Genomic DNA, 15,682 nt, shown 5'->3' with positions numbered 1-15,682 from the left:
CAAAACATCTGTGTGTTTATGTAAAATAAAAAGCTAAAGATTATTTATTAAATAAATAATAAATGGAATAAATACAACCCCAGTTTTTTCTCAGTGGCAGTGCCTCCAAAGTCTCATGGGTAGGTCTTTTGTCTAAAGTCCATGTCCTCTGAATAACTAAAGCTCTCATTAGGCCCTGCTATGGCATGTTGTGTCTTGGGTTCATAAACTCAAAGAAGAGAAAATGTGCCTTCCTCTATGTTACATTGATAGAAAATGAAGATGATAATTACACTAAAAATTCTCACTTAGAAAAACAATGATTGGGCCTGGAGAGATAGCTCAGTGGTTAAGAGCACTCATTGCTCTTCCAGAAGACCATGGTTCAATTCCCAGTAAACACATGGTGGCTCACAACTATCTATAATGAGATCTGATGCCCTCTCCTGGCATGCAGGCAAACATGCAGACAGAAGACTGTATACATAATAAATAAATATTTTTTAACAAGAGTGTAAGGACTATTCATCAATAGTAGATGTACTAAATAATTGGGGGTATATCTGTAGAGTAGAGGACTGAGTAAGACATAAACAGCAGAATAGCAATGGCTAAGATGAAGAGAAGATTGCAGATTTTATAGACTCCACTGAGGGAGGGAGCGAGAGGCCTGTGCTGTACATACACAGACAGCATTTGGAATACACATAAGAAGCTGTTCGTGGCTCTCTGAGCAGAGAACAACAAAATCAGAAGGAGGAATGCTTTCACTTCATTCTGTATCTGTTTATTCTAGATGCAATTTGCATCAATCTGTCTTAATTTATATGCTTCTTAAGAAAAAAATGGGTCGGGAAGAGGAGAGATGGCAAGTGATTTGTACGTCTTTGTTTTTCATAAACACTTGTCTTCTAACTGCCTTCAGAGACCCCTAAGGTGGAAACTAGGCCTCTGGTATTTTCATTTGCTGGGTAACTGGGCATCTGCTCTCACTGTGTATCTCACTTTAACCACAGCCTAAGTGTTGTGCTCCTATTTCTTCCGCAGTGGAAATTCTGCTCAGCCGGCAGAAGAAAGCAGAAGTTCTGAAGAAGATGACGGACGTGGCTGTACGCATGTCGGAGGAGCAGTTGATTGAACTCAGGGCAGACATCAAGGTGAAGCTTGCTTCTCCTTTCTGCCATTCGCTGACTCAGGGCCAGCCCAGCAGATCTCCAGAAGTCAGAGCTGCCCAGAGCACACTAGACCATGAGTCTTCCTTCCAAGGGTGACCCTTTCCATACTTTCTTTTTCTTTAAATAGTTCTGTCATCTCTCCAGCTATCTAGGTAGAAAATCTTAGGACACTTCTCCATTCCTGGAATTAAATCTGTCAGGGAACTCACCTGCTGAATCTCAGATTGACCTTGCTTTTCATGTCCATTTCTACTGTCATCTGTTGCTTAGCCTTTTGTGGTGGGCTTCCCTGAGTCTTTCTTTTCTCTTCTTGTCCTATTCTTCCCACCTCCATGTGTCTGATTCTCACACTTCAGTGGCCTGCTTCAGATCTTCTCCAACGTTTAGGGTAAATACTATAATCCTTAACACTGACTGCTTTCCCAGAGGACATGGGTTCAATTCCCAGCACTCAGATGGTGGCTCACAACTGTCTGTAACTCCAGTTCCAAGGCCTCCAATGTTCTCTTCTGGTCTCCTTGGGCAACAGGCACACATGCAGTACACATGCAAGCAAATATCCATTGCACATAAAGTAAAATTAAATAGTTTTTTTATTGTATTTCTGAGACTGTGTGACCCCAAGAGAAGTTGGATTATTTGTAGGTACCCATGAACAGTATGTTCTAAATCATTATTTATAAACAGAAAGCTTTTTGAGCGAGGAGTGGGCAATGACGTTTTCTGTCCCTAAGCTTTCACCTCTGCTCTGTGAACACATGAACTTTATTGACATATATGAGAGGGATGCTTCCTGTGGAGGCTTACAACAGAACAGCCTGAAGAAAACACAGACATAGGTGTAAGGTAATCTAGGGCCTTCCAGGCATTGTTTGATCCAGTGCTCATACAAACCTGTTGAGTATCTCTTGTCCCTTACTCCTTCCCCTGAAAATTGATTGGGGTAAAAATGTGAGTTTAAAATTACTATTTATTAACTAATACCACATTACAGAATTTTGTAGAACATTACCCTCACATTGATGCCAGTCATTTCCATTCAGCTATCTGGGAGAAACCAGAAATCCCTTCGTAATTAGATGAGAATTCTGGCTCCCATAGGCTTCATCTGTTCCTCTTCCTACGAGCCTGAACGAATGGTTTCTAGAAATATTTCTGCAGGCTGACTAAGGATCTGTTTCCACGTTTTTAATGTACTGAAGTGGGTGCTGTGCAATTTAAATGTCTTATTTCCAGATCATTGTACCTTTGTCATTCCTGTAATGTCTTTGGCTCAACAAACCCTAGAATTTGTTTCAGAATTAATATCAGACAGATCCTCTCTCTCCAAAAGTATCATTACAGGAGGTCTGTATGCTTTCCTAAGCTGCAGTGTACTCAGAACTTTTAGGATGTCAAGTCTCAAGGGTAACTTTTCTCTCTTTCCTTATTGGTATTTCTGGATGCATTCCAAGAATTCTGATGCATTTGAAGTGGGAGTAGACTACCCCCAGTTAAGAGATCTGCTCTGAGGAGGAGTTCAGTTGCAAATCTTCTCTGAGCTCTTAACCTTTCTTTTTCATCTACTCATCTGGCGTGTGGGGGGGGTGATCCTGGCCACCTAGACATTGTTTATTTAATAGATCCCCAGAAGTGCTTCATTCCTGACATGTGTCTCATCCCACAGTTTCCATGGTATAGTCAGCTTTTGACCCAGGGGGCTGGTTACTTCTCAGCTCAGTCTGCTTTTAAAGGGATTAGCAGCATAAATGTCTCATTTGCAGAGTTGCCTTTCCACATGAATGATTTTCTATCTCAAGAAATTGCTCCTATTTCAAAGACTCTGAAATCCTGTTTTATAAGGAGACAGAGTGCCTTTTCTAAGGTGGATCCCACCAAAGGACAACAAACCTGGACGGGATCATTGTTGTAGCTTATGATTACTTTGGCTGCCTCTGCTTCTGTGCAAAATGAAACCGTGGAGACTAGCCCAGGGAGAAGACGATCCTTTGCTGTAAATTCTTCTTTTGCCTTCCTTACCATTCATTTGGGTTATACCATTGGGCATTGGCCATTTATAACATTTCATTAAACTAGCAGGCTTATCTTTGGGCTCTTGAAAAGTGAGTAACTTTGTCTGAATACTCGGCATTGGTAATGTAATGGTCATTTAGGAAACTTTAAAGCAATAAAAAAGAAAAAATTGAAGATAATTCTGCTCACTTGTGTATGTTTTAGGTTCTGTGTACAATGTGTCTTACCCGGAAGCTTTTCTGTCTTTTCTACAGCACTTTGTTAGTGAGCGGAAATATGATGAAGATCTGGGAAGAGTAGCCCGGTTCACCTGTGATGTGGAGACCCTGAAACAGAGTATTGATTCATTTGGACAAGGTGAGAGGGTGAGAGATTCTGGACATTAAAATGCTAAGGAGACTGTTCTCTGGTAGAGGCAGCTGTGCTGACTAGCTTTCCTCTGTATACTCCTCAGTGCCTCTTGCCTCATTTATGTGAAAAGTCACTGGGATACTTATGGGTCTGGGGCTGTGGGTACTTTGACAGTCCTGAAGTATGAAATACTTTTTGTTCTTTTGGAGCCCAGACTGGCTACGAACTTGCTGAGTCTCCCAGTTCTCTTGCCTTCAACTTTCAACTTAGCAACACACACACACACACACACACACACACACACACACACACACACACACACACACACACAGACTGGGAATACAGCCCTGTCTCCAGCACCCAGAATTCTGAGTACTCATTTTCATTGTTTCTGCTGAGATGAGGTGGTGTGTGATAGTGTGTGACAAGCAGGGGTCTCGGATCAGGCCAAGTTGAGTCCTTGCTTCAGCATTAATATCCTGGACATCATTTACTCCTCTTCAAACAGAGATGATCATTCCTGCCTTGTTGGGTACATGATAGTCCCTTAAGTAATAGCATTAGAAGTGGGGAAGAGCTGGGGCTAGAAAGATCCATAGCTTAGGGGTTGAAAGGACTGCTGCTCTCCAGAGGACCAGAGTTCAATTCCCAGAACCCTCATTGGATGTCTCATAGCCACCCATAATTCTAGCCCCAGTGATCCTTCTTCTAACCTTGTGGGCACTTGCACACACAGAAATACATATACATAAACATGAATAAAAATAAATCTCTCTGGAGCTAGAGTGATGCTCAGTGGTTAAGATTACTGTTGCTCTTATAAAGGATTTGGGTTTGGTGTTTGGTACCCACAGGGTAGTACACAACCATCCTTAACTCCTGTTCCAAGGAGTCAGTGTCTTCTTCTGACTTGTGTGGACACAAAGCATACATATGGTGACATACATACATTCAAGGTAAACACTACACACACAAAATAAAAGCATTTTTTAAGTGGGAGGGGTCCAGGGCCTCAAAGTGGGAGTTTGTAGGTATACATTAATAATAGATCAGGCTCTGAACTTACTCCATTCTTCTTCCTCTCAGTATGAAATCAGTGTTGAGACTGGGGGTGGGGGGCAGGGAGCTCTTGTCTAGCCTATACCAGGGACCTTGGGTTTGCTCCCTAGCACTACAAAACAAAACAGTGAAATGTTGTCCCCAGAGCAGTGACTATTAACCCATTGTAGCCCAGGCTTAGAGCCAAGAAGACATCCATGGAGTGCTTCAAACTATAATATCTGAGAACATTTGAATTGAAAACAATAATATTTTTGTCATATTGGTATATCGAATTTGGGATTATTTTGCAGAAAAATTTGGTGAGATAAGTGTTTATTGTAAAGACAAGTTCTATTTACATTTAACTAACCTTGATTATCCTTTCCTTACATCATTCAATTTTTAAAAAAGGCTTTAGCAGAGATTTGATTGTTCACCTCTTTCTTTCCTTGTAAAATCATTCCTGCAGGACATTTCTTGCATGGAAAACAAAACATAAGGCCTGGCCTGTCATTCCCAGGGTTTAGTCTGCTGGAACCACAGCCAGGAGTTTAGGTGGAAGAAATGCTGAGAGCCAGCGTGGTTTGGTTTGAAGCTCTAAATTCTTCATAGAGCAGTGGGTTTGGGAGAAGACTTCTTCTCCCTCTTGTTAGCCACTTTATAGGTTTTCCTTATGACTGGTACATGGACCGTTTTAAAATGTATTTATTATTAGTGGGGAGGTGTGGCATGCCACAAAGTACATGTGAAAGTCAGGACAAGTTTGAAGTAGTCTCTCTTTCCACCTCTATGTGTGTTCTGGGCATCAGACTTTTGCTTACCTAGAGCCAACTCACCAGCCCTCAAATAGTTCTATTCCTTAAATTGCTCGCTGTGAAATGCATCATATGACCACAACATAGTCTTCATGTTTCTGTTTCAGTGTCCCATCCAAAGAACAGTTATTCAACCAGATCTCGATGCAGCTCAGTGGTATCTGTGTCCTTGAGCGGCCCTGGTGATGTGTCTGCTGCTTCCTCTTCCCCCTGTGCCTCTGCTCCCAGCCTTCCAGGTGCTAACAAGAGAAACTGTGCCCCAGGAGAGACTTCAGCAGCCATGACAAACTCCAGTGACAAGCCCTGCCAGGCTCATCGGGAGGTAATGCACTTACATACGGAGCATGTGAGGGAAAAAGGACACCCAGTTGTTACATTTCAGTGCTGATCGCTCATTGGATTGCCTTCCTCTCTAGTCCCTTCCCATCTGGTCTCCATTAGTTCCTGAGAAAGCATTTGAGATGGTATTCCAAACCACCAGCCAATTGAAACTGCCTGTTGCCCCAGACAGCTGACTTTGATTTCTTGGCAGTTTGTTATAGGTTGTATTGTCTGGTAATTAGTCACACTGGGAGTTGTGCACCCATCTCAAGGTAGACAAGCAGTTCAAGTGTCAAGTTCACCACCATGCGTCTGAAAGCTAACAGACTCAAGGAGCCCAGTATGAGTAGATCAGGGGAGGAAAAAGTGAACCCAGCAGGCGTGGAAGCAAACTCTAGAGAGCAGCAGAGTAGTCCCTAGTCTTGTTTCCTTGGTTTGAAGGAGAAACATAAAAGCAGTCTATCAATAATTCTTCAGAACTGATAGAACATTGGAATTAGAATGATAGAAGATAAAAAAATTCAATCCTATAAGCTTCCTGGGTTGTAATGTGAAAGATATGCTAATTGTCACAGCAACATGGTATGATCTGCAGCTTGTAATCCATAGCCAAGCAGATTGCCATATACTTTTGGTTAGGGTTTTCTCTGGCAATGGAATTAATCCAAAACTCGACCCTTTAGCCTCATGCTATTCTTTGGACAAGGGCAAAAAGCAGCCACATTCTTCACCAAAATATCATAAGAATGCTCTCTAGGTAACATACTAAAATTCTTGCCCTCTGAAACGTCTTGAGCCACGCCCAGAAGTTCTTCATCAACTCACTCTCAGTAGCACTGTCTTCCATGCTCCTACTAGGATGACCCATTAGCAGCACTTAAAGCAGTCGACTGCTTTTCTAACCCACAGTCCCAAGGTCCATATTACTCCAAATAAAAGCATGGTCAGGCATGTCACAGCAACACCCCAGTCCCTGGTACCAACTTCTGTCTTAGTTAAGGTTTCTGTTGATATGAAGGGACACCATGACCATGGCAATTCTTATAAAGGAAAACATTTAATTGAGGTGGTGGGCTTACAGTTCAGAGGTTCAGTCCATTATTATCATCATCTGAAATAGTGATGTGCAGGCTGACATGGTGCTGGAGAAGGAGCTGAGAGTCCTACATCTTGTCCCAAAGGCAACACTGGGTGTTGCTTGAGCATATATAAGACCTTAAAACCCACTTCCACAGTGACACACTTCTTCCAGCAAAAGACTGCACCTCCTAATAGTGCCAGTCCATATAAGCTTATGGGGACAATTATATTCAAACTCCCACACATGTGTTCATGTCTTTACAGGTGGCTTGGGATCTGTGTGTTCAGACATTTGTCTGACTCAGAGCTTGTGGCTCTGCTGTGTTCCCTTCCTTCCCATGCACATCTAAAGAGACAGGACTCCTCAGTAAGGAAGACCTAAACATGAGAGGGAGGCAGGGAGATCCGTGGGAGGTATATTAGCTATGACAGAGAGAATGGGTTGGATTGGCTGGTGGGACTGAATCCCAAGCATGATGCTTATGCTTTCAAAACACAGTATAAAGTGGAACAAACCCGGCATCATCATAACAGAGCACCATGAACATTGTACTTTTTTATCTGTAGGTATTTCCAGGCAACAGGCGAGGAGGACAAGGCTACAGGCCACAAAGCCAAAAGACCACTGACCCCACAAACCAAGGGCAGCATGACAGTGCGGGTCGTTACAGAAACAGCTCGTGGTATTCATCCGGGTCCAGGTATCAGAGCACTCCACCTCAGGCCCCAGGAAACGCTAGTGAATGGAGCCAGGCTTTCTCTGCAGGAACCAATGGAACTGGAGCCAGTATGGCACCTAGCCCTCCCAAGCCTTCCTTCAAAAAGGGGCTCCCACAGCGCAAACCGAGGACCTCTCAGGCCGCAGCTGTGAACTCTTGAGGGAAATTCCAGTTGGCCTCTCCTGTCCCATTCAGTTCAATCTAGTAACTGGACTTTAGGAAATGTATACTTAGATATAATAACAAAAAGAAATTTATGCATATCACTTTGGGCTATCCTAAATATTTTTTGGTTTCATCTCTCCTTGTTTTTTGAGGGAAAGCTGTTTTTCCTTGGCCTTTCCTAGTGATATGAGCTGACTTGGTTGGTCATTTTCACCAGGAACCAGGGCAACTGTTGTCAATTTTCCCGAGGGTAAGCAGCCTTTCTCCCAGTGCACCTGTCTTCCAACTGCCCAAAGAGCCTTACCCAGCAAGCCCCACCACAGAGGCTGTCTCAGCAGGAAGACTGCCAGCGCTAGTCCACCACCTTGCCATGGGAAGCAGGTGCCACAGGTGCTCCCAGGAGGCCACTCAATGTCAGTTCGACCACGGGCAGCAATGAGGGAACTTTATGCAATCCGAATCAGCCAGGAAAGGGAAATAAACGTTACTTTGTGAAGAGGGGAGAACACTAGGAAACACTCGAGAACCTGCCTCTGTTTGGAATGTGCCTGAGATTTGATGGTCAATCAAATCAGGGATTCAGTCCCATGGTTGGCACTGTACCTTAACCTGTAATCTCTTCAAAACGCCCAAAGCCTTGTTTCCTCTTACCTCAGGCTGCAACCCAGTCCAAGGAAGTTGTGGGAAAGTAGCATTTTAAGTTTTTAAAAGAAGAAGAAATGTTTTTCTTTGTTTCAGTGTTTGGAGATTTTTGTTGTTCTTCCCTTGCCTGAATCCAGTTAGGAACCAATCTGTAGTTATATAATTAGTGTTAATCTGAGGGTTACTCAGCGCAATCGTTGCGGTCATCTTTATAGGTGAATAAATAAAAGCAGCTGCATCAATGTTCCTATGTTTCACAGCAGCAAGTGACTTCGTTCTCTCTCTCTTTGGGCCCCTCGGGTAGAAGTCCCTCGGACAACTTGTTCTGTGCTTAAATGATGGGATCTGATTCCCAGCTCATTTGTCTGTTGTTGCCTAGTTTTAGAACCACATTAAAATGTGAGAGCCAGGATGAGCAAATACAGCTGTTCCTTGTAGGAAAGGCTCCTTGGTTAAGGGATGGTGACATTCAGAGGACACCACAGCTGCCAGCTGCTCCCCCAGGCATCTGGAAAGTCTACTGGCGTCCCTCTCCCCATCCATCCCTTGACAGGAGTAGTGGTATGTAGCAAGTGACACTGGTGCCAGACACACCCACTCCTTACCCCAGTGTCTACGGTAATAGCACTGTCCTTCCTCCAGCATGTTCTCCCAAGCCCAGAATCCTGCCGCCTTAAGGCCTCCCCTGGCTCTCAGTGGAGCTGAGCTGCTGGAGTTCAGGAAGGCTGGAGAGGAAGAGGAGGAAGGGAGGCAGGGAGTTACCGAGAATGAGATTGACTTGTAGTTAAGGAAATAGCAGTCACAAGTACCATGGAAGTGGTTTTCCAAGGGACTGACCACCATGCACCCCGGGCCTCAGGAGAAAGCCCCCTTTTTTGATGATTGCTTTATGCTTTACAGGAATCCAGAGACTGAAGTGACCCCTAAGGTCTAAGAGAACATCGAATTTTGTTTTCTTTTTCTATCTATCTATTTATTTATTTATTATGAATACAACACCCTGCCTCCATGTATGTCTGCACCCCAGAAGAGGGCACCAGATCTCATTATGGATGGTTGTGAGCCACCATGTGGTATCTGGGAATTGAACTCAGGACCTCTGGAAGAGCAGTCAGTGCTCTTAACCTCTGAGCCATCTCTCCAGCCCCTTGTTTTCTTTTCCATAGAAAGAGATCATATTGTCTATTTGGGCCTCTACTTTTGTGTGTGTGTGTGTGTGTGTGTGTGTGTGTGTGTGTGTGTGTGTGTGTGTGTGTGTGTGTGTGTGTTTAGTGTTTTGAGACAGGGTTTCTCTGTATTTTGGAGGCTGTCCTGGAACTCGCTCTATAAACCAGGCTGGCCTCGAACTCACAAAGATCTGCCTGCCTCTGCCTCCCTAGTGCTGGGATTAAAGGTGTGTGCCACCAATGCCCAGCTGGCGCCTCTACCTTTTAATCACATTGAAATTTTACCTTTTTGGGTTTTTTTGTTTGTTTTTGTTTTAAGATTTATTTCATATATAGTGATCTGCCTCCATGTATGCCTGTCACCTGAAGAGGGCACTAAATCTCATTATAGATGGTTGTGAGCCACCATGTGGTTGCTGGGAATTGAACCCAGAACCTCTGGAAGACCAACCAGCCCATGCTCTTAACCTCTGAGCCATGTCTCCATGTCTCCAGCCATCTCCCTCTTGTTTATTTTGTTTTGTTTTGTTTTGTTTTATGTAGGGGTTAAATCCAAGGCCTCATATGTAGACAAGTGTCTACCACTGAAATATGTCCCTTCAGCTCCCTTTGAAATTTTTATTTTTGAGACAGAGTCTCCTAAGTTCCCCTGGCAGGCCTTATGCTTATATGCTTGCCTTGGAGCAAACTGAGACTATAGATATATGTCACGGGCTGGAGGGATAGCTCAGCCGTTAAAGGCTAGGCTCACAACCAAAAATAGATATGTGTCACTATGCCTAGTAATAATTTTAGCTTTTGAAAAAAATATGGGGCTCTGGAGAAATGGCTCAGTGGTAAGGTGATTGCTCTGTGAGCATGCCGACCTGAGTTCAGTTCCCCAGCCAGACACTACAATGCAGGCGGGGCATCCCAGAGCTGGGGAGGCAATGACAGGTGGATCCCAGGGATTCCAGCCAGTCAGCAGACCAAGTTCAGTGAGAGACCCTGCCTCAAAAAAACAACAAAGTGGGAGGGCTGGAGAGAGAGTGTAGTGGTTAGGACCACTTGCTGTTGGTCAGAGGATCTGGGTTTGATTCCCAGCACCCATGTTGGGTGGTTCACAACCACTTGCAACTTCAGCTGCAGAGATGCCAACATCTTCTAGCTCCATAGGCACCAGCACACACATGCTCACACAGGTACACACACACACACACACACACACACACACACACACACACGCAAAGGTAATAAAAATAAAATCTTAAAAAGAAAAAGCAAGGGGCTGGGGAGTTGCTCAGAGGTTAAGAGCACTTTGTGTTCAGACAGATGTGGGTTTATGTCTCACAGCCATCTGTAACCCCAGTCCCACATTTGGCATACATACATACATACGTACATGCAGGCAAAACACATAAATCTAATTTGAAAAAAAAGATGTGAAGCGATAGAAGACTTTAGAAGGGGGGCAGTGTTTTAATGATGAGGAGGGAGTGCAGTTCAGTGGTGGAACGCTGGCCTGTCATAAGCAGGAAGGCCCTGGGTTCAGACCCTAGCACCAAGTCAAAGAAGTCTACTTTCCACCTTATCCTAATCCCAGAAGAGAGAGATCATTGATGAGTTTCTTAGATAGTCTAGAAAAACTAGTGTGCTTGTGTGTGCGTATGCTGTGTGTGAGGTCAGAGGTCAACCTCAGGTGTTGATTCTCTTATACTGACCAAAACCTGTTTTTGTTTTTTACTTTTTGGGTTTTTGGGGGGGAGTTGAGACAGGGTTTCTCTGTGGCTTTTTAAATTTTTTTTATTTTGTGTGTGTACACTCAGGTGTTCCAGAAAGCCAGCTGAGGGCATTGCATTTCACCCCCACCTGGAGCCGAGGTTACAGTTGTGAGTTGACCAGTGTGAGTGCTGGAAACCCCATTCCAGTCCTCTGCAAGATCAGCAAGCACTCTTAATCTCTGAGCCGTTTCTGCAATCCCCCACCTTAGTGTTTTGAAAGATGGTCTCTCACTAGTCCAGAGCTATTAGGCTAGGATAGCCATCCAGTGAGGCCCAGGGATCCGTCCAGCTCTTGCCTTCCCATTACTGGTATTGGGAGTGTGAGCCACCATGTCTGCATTTTTCACTTGAGTTCTGGGGTTCAAACTCAAGTCCTTGTATTTAATGACCAAACTATCTCTTGAGCCATTCTAGAACTTTCATTTCCCCCACCCCCTTCCCCAGACAAGGTTTCTCTATGTAGCCCTGGCTGTCCTGGAGCTCTCTTTGTACATAGGCTGACCTTGAGCTCAAGGCCATAGTGAGTTCCAGGACAGCCAGATCTACTTAGTGAGACCCTGTCTCTGAAAACCAAGAGGGGAAGGAGAAGAGGAGGAGGAGGAGAAAAGCCTTAAGTCAAGCCTGATAGCATTATCACTGTAACGCCAGTATGTAAGAGGCGCAGGAAGGAGGGCCAAAAGTTCAACGTTGTCCTCAGCTGCTTAGTGATGTACTAGTTCTAAGGCTACAGAAGACCCTATAGTTTCCACCCCCCCAAAAAAGACAACCTCAAGACTAGCCTGGGCTTTATAATAAGACCCACCTCAAAAACAACAAACATTTAAAATAAAAAATTAAAGGCATGTAAGTGTTGGGGTTCTTTTGGGGGGTAGATTTGTGTGTGTGCTCATGTGTACACATACATGTAGAGGCCAGAGATCAGCCTTGGGTGTTCTTCAGTGTTTGAGACAAGGTCTCTCAGTGTAACTGAACTCTGAGCTTGCTATGTAAACCCACTGACTGAACTTTTTTATTTAGAGCTCTGCCTGCCTCTGCCTCCTGAGTGTTGGGAGTAACCCTGTGCACCTCCACACAGCCTGTTGTAATTGTCCATCCTTAGCTTGCACTCAACCTCAGTGCAGGCTCTCACACACTAGTGGTGAGGGTGTGTATCTGGACCATTGGCACACACCTACAGTCCCAACACTCGGGAAGCTCAAGCAGGGGATGTCAGCATCTGCTATAGTAAGTTGTCTCATGAGAAGCCTATCAAGAACCATATGCTTGAGCAATTCTATTTCTAGTCATTTGTCCTTCAGATGTGTCCTCACAAGTGAGAAATGATTCTTGTGTTACTGAGTGTTCATTGCAATGTAGCAATGATGATAAATAGAAAACAAGCAACCTGCACAAGTCCTGAAAACCGTCACCAGGAACTGGTTCACCTCATTACATCAGATTCATATGGTGGAATGCTATGTAACCATAGGAAGAACAAGATGTTTACGTGGCCTCGTAAATACCGGCATGGCGTGAGGTTCCCAGGCTTGCACTCTTATGATACCCCTGTTTTAGCAGAGAAGATCTGTAGAAAAGTTTACTAGAAACCTCAGAATGCCTCCTTGGAAGGAACCAACAGTTCATGCTTTTCTTTAAACAAAACAAATGCTTACAGGGCTAGGGCCTTAGCTCAGTGAAGTGCTTGCCTGAGTCTAACCCTCAGAACCTATGTAAGAATGCCAGGTGTGATAGGGCTGAGGAGGCAGACACACAGGCAGACCTACGTGGCAATTTCTGGGCCAGTGAGAGACTTTGTCTTAGAAACCAAGGAACCTGAGGGCTAATGTTTGACCTCCACATGTTTGTGCACTATTTCCAAAACAACACACACACACACAAAACCATAGTTACGACTCTATAGCAACTGGTAAACTGATTGAGGGCCTGGAGTTGAGGCTCAGGGCTGGAGAGGAGGATGGGAGGCAGCTGAGATACACAGATACAGTGTAGAGCAAGTGATGGACGAAGGCCATGACATCGCCGTGTGTAAGGTGAGAGAAAGTACTGCCAGAAGCAGCTCCTCGGGCTGTCTACACCCGGGCTAGAGCTATGCCTGCGTGTGTTCTCAGGTGAGGACATGGTCTTGTAAATGTGTAAGGGGAATGAGGTAAACCATTTTGAGCTTATATGTGACCTAGAATATCTGAGAGGCATGGCCATCAACCTGCCAACCAACCTGTGTATTCTTGGAAAAGGTTGGTAGAGCAATGATTTGTGGGATTTCACCTGGCCTACCGGAAGTGAAGGCTTGATTTGTTTGGTTTGAAAAGGGCAGTTTCTCAGTGAGGACTACTGTGTCTGTGTGGCAGCATGCTTCCTGAAAGGAATAGGTGTCTAAAGCAGGGCCTGTTGGGAGGCCACCGTTTGAGCCAGTAAGTTCAGGGAACTAATGATGCTGGTAGCTGGAAGAGCAGGCTGTGAAATACCAAGGTTCTGGCGGGAGCCACTTGGGCACATTGGTTGGATAGCTGCTGTGTCCTACGCACCCCACTGAGTTCTGAAGTCAAGGCAAGGAAAATGGCTTCACCCTTTCTCCCAACCAGCAAAACCCTGCCTGGAAGCCAATAGAGCCAAGCAGAGAGACCCTGTACTTGGTTCTTACTGTTTCCTAGCTTGGCAGCTGCCCTCACAACACCATAATAAAATATCTCCAAAGCTGTCCTGGGGTTGTGATGTGGACACAGGTATGAGTACTTTAGGCATATTGAGCCAGGTGCTACAGGACAGCACCCTGGGTGTCTCAGCTGGTCTGTGACAAGGAGAATGCCCACTTACAAGAGACTTCTCTCTCCCCCCACCCTACACCTGTGAAAGGGGCTTCCCTGTCTATTCCCTTCAGATGTCCATAGCCATTGCTGTCCATTGTCTCCTAGAGTACACAGCCCTCCCATAGACTGTGGGCTCTGCCCTATTTGCCAGGACGGCATCCCTTGGTCCATTCAGGGTTGTGTGGGTGGGACAGGCGGAATGCAGAACAACTCTTAGGTCAGAAGGACTCCCTAAGGAACGTTATTTCCATACGAGTGATGAGGGAGTTTTATGATAATGAGGAAAGCCTATGCAAAGATGTTTCTGGATGGGGAAACTGACCCACCATCGTCAGCACATTGGCTCTGCCCACCCACCCCTTGGATGCCGTCAAAACAGCAGGAACAAATGCCTCCCACTCCGGACTCCTCAAGGAAACTTCAGGTGTCCTTCCATGTCTCTTCAGATTAACCTGACTTAGGCTTTCTCTCTAACCAGGTTTTCTTTTTTTTTCTTTTTCTTTTTTTTTTTTTTTTTTTTTTTTTTGGTTTTTACGAGACAGGGTTTCTCTGTATTGTTTCGGAGGCTATCAGTCCAGCCCGGCCTCGAACTCACAGAGATCCGCCTGCCTCTGCTTCCCGAGTGCTGGGATTAAAGGCATGCGCCACCAATACCCGGCTTCTAACCAGGTTTTAAAGAGACCTCTGTGACTGATGCTTCCAGAACATGGGGTCTGGGGAAATGAGGTTCCTCGGAGGTCTGGTCCTCCTCTCTGGGGAGCTGCAGTCAAGGGCTGTCTTCCTGGGGCATTCTATAGGCTACCATCAGACCACCCATCAAGATGAGCACCTTCCCTCCCTTTCCATAGGTTGTTTACTGAAAGGCACTCTGAGAGCATGGCACTCTGCTATCAGCCTGCCAAATCTTGAGCTCATCTGGCTTCAATATCAGGTTTCTGTAACTAAATCATGGACCTTCTAGGATTCCTTACTGTACTCTAGCTAGATCCTCCATTTAAGAGAAGGAATGCTTCTAAAAGCAGCCCAAGGGTGGCCAAGAACTGGTGGTCTCAGGGACTTCCAGTGCCTGCTTCAACTGGGATGCTACCAGGCCTTAGCCTGAGTTCATGTCCATGGTCTCAGCACCACATGTAAAGTACATGTACAACTAGACTTTACTTTTTTTGAGACAGGTCTCATGTAGCCTAGGTTGGCCTCAAATTCTCTATGTATGGGAGGGTGACCTTGAATTTTAGATCTTCCTGCCTCCCCAAGTGCTGGGGTTATAGCATGTGCCACCATATCCATCCAGTATGTGTGGTACTGGGGATGGAATCCTGGCCTTTATGAGTGCATGGCAAGTCCTCTACCAACTTAGTTTTCTCCCCTGCCCTTACAACATTCTTTATAAATATCACGTTACAAGGATCCCCTCCCCACGTGTACAACCCGGTATTCCACCCCAGGTCCTGCTGGTTCATGAACCTAGTTTGAACCTAGACCCTTCCCATTGTACAACCTCAGGAGCAGGAGCAGTTCCTGGATGCATTGGCAGGGAGCCAGGATTCCTCAGGTCTGGGGACCTCCCTAAGGGAGTGGGAAGATAGGAGGAGTCCTGGGGCTCTGTTCCTCGACAGCCACCTGTTCCCATTCCCTGCACACAGTGTCT

General features: G+C 45.1%; 1 protein-coding gene across 1 annotated transcript in view; it reads left to right on the top strand.

Annotated features, from left to right (window-relative positions):
• Positions 1-8,547, top strand: part of Spats2 (spermatogenesis associated serine rich 2) — a 68,442-nt gene extending 59,895 nt beyond the window's left edge. Inside the window, exons 10-13 of the mRNA XM_005067210.4 lie at positions 1,027-1,136; positions 3,422-3,524; positions 5,482-5,696; positions 7,343-8,547. Coding sequence (XP_005067267.1) covers positions 1,027-1,136; positions 3,422-3,524; positions 5,482-5,696; positions 7,343-7,654 — 740 coding nt within the window. The 3' untranslated portion in view covers positions 7,655-8,547. The remainder of the gene's footprint in view (positions 1-1,026; positions 1,137-3,421; positions 3,525-5,481; positions 5,697-7,342) is intronic.
• The last annotated feature ends 7,135 nt before the right edge of the window (positions 8,548-15,682 follow it).

Source organism: Mesocricetus auratus, unplaced genomic scaffold, assembly GCF_017639785.1.
Source record: "Mesocricetus auratus isolate SY011 unplaced genomic scaffold, BCM_Maur_2.0 Super-Scaffold_100010, whole genome shotgun sequence".
NCBI classification, from domain to species: domain Eukaryota; kingdom Metazoa; phylum Chordata; class Mammalia; order Rodentia; family Cricetidae; genus Mesocricetus; species Mesocricetus auratus.
This window is presented reverse-complemented; position numbering and strand designations above follow the sequence as displayed.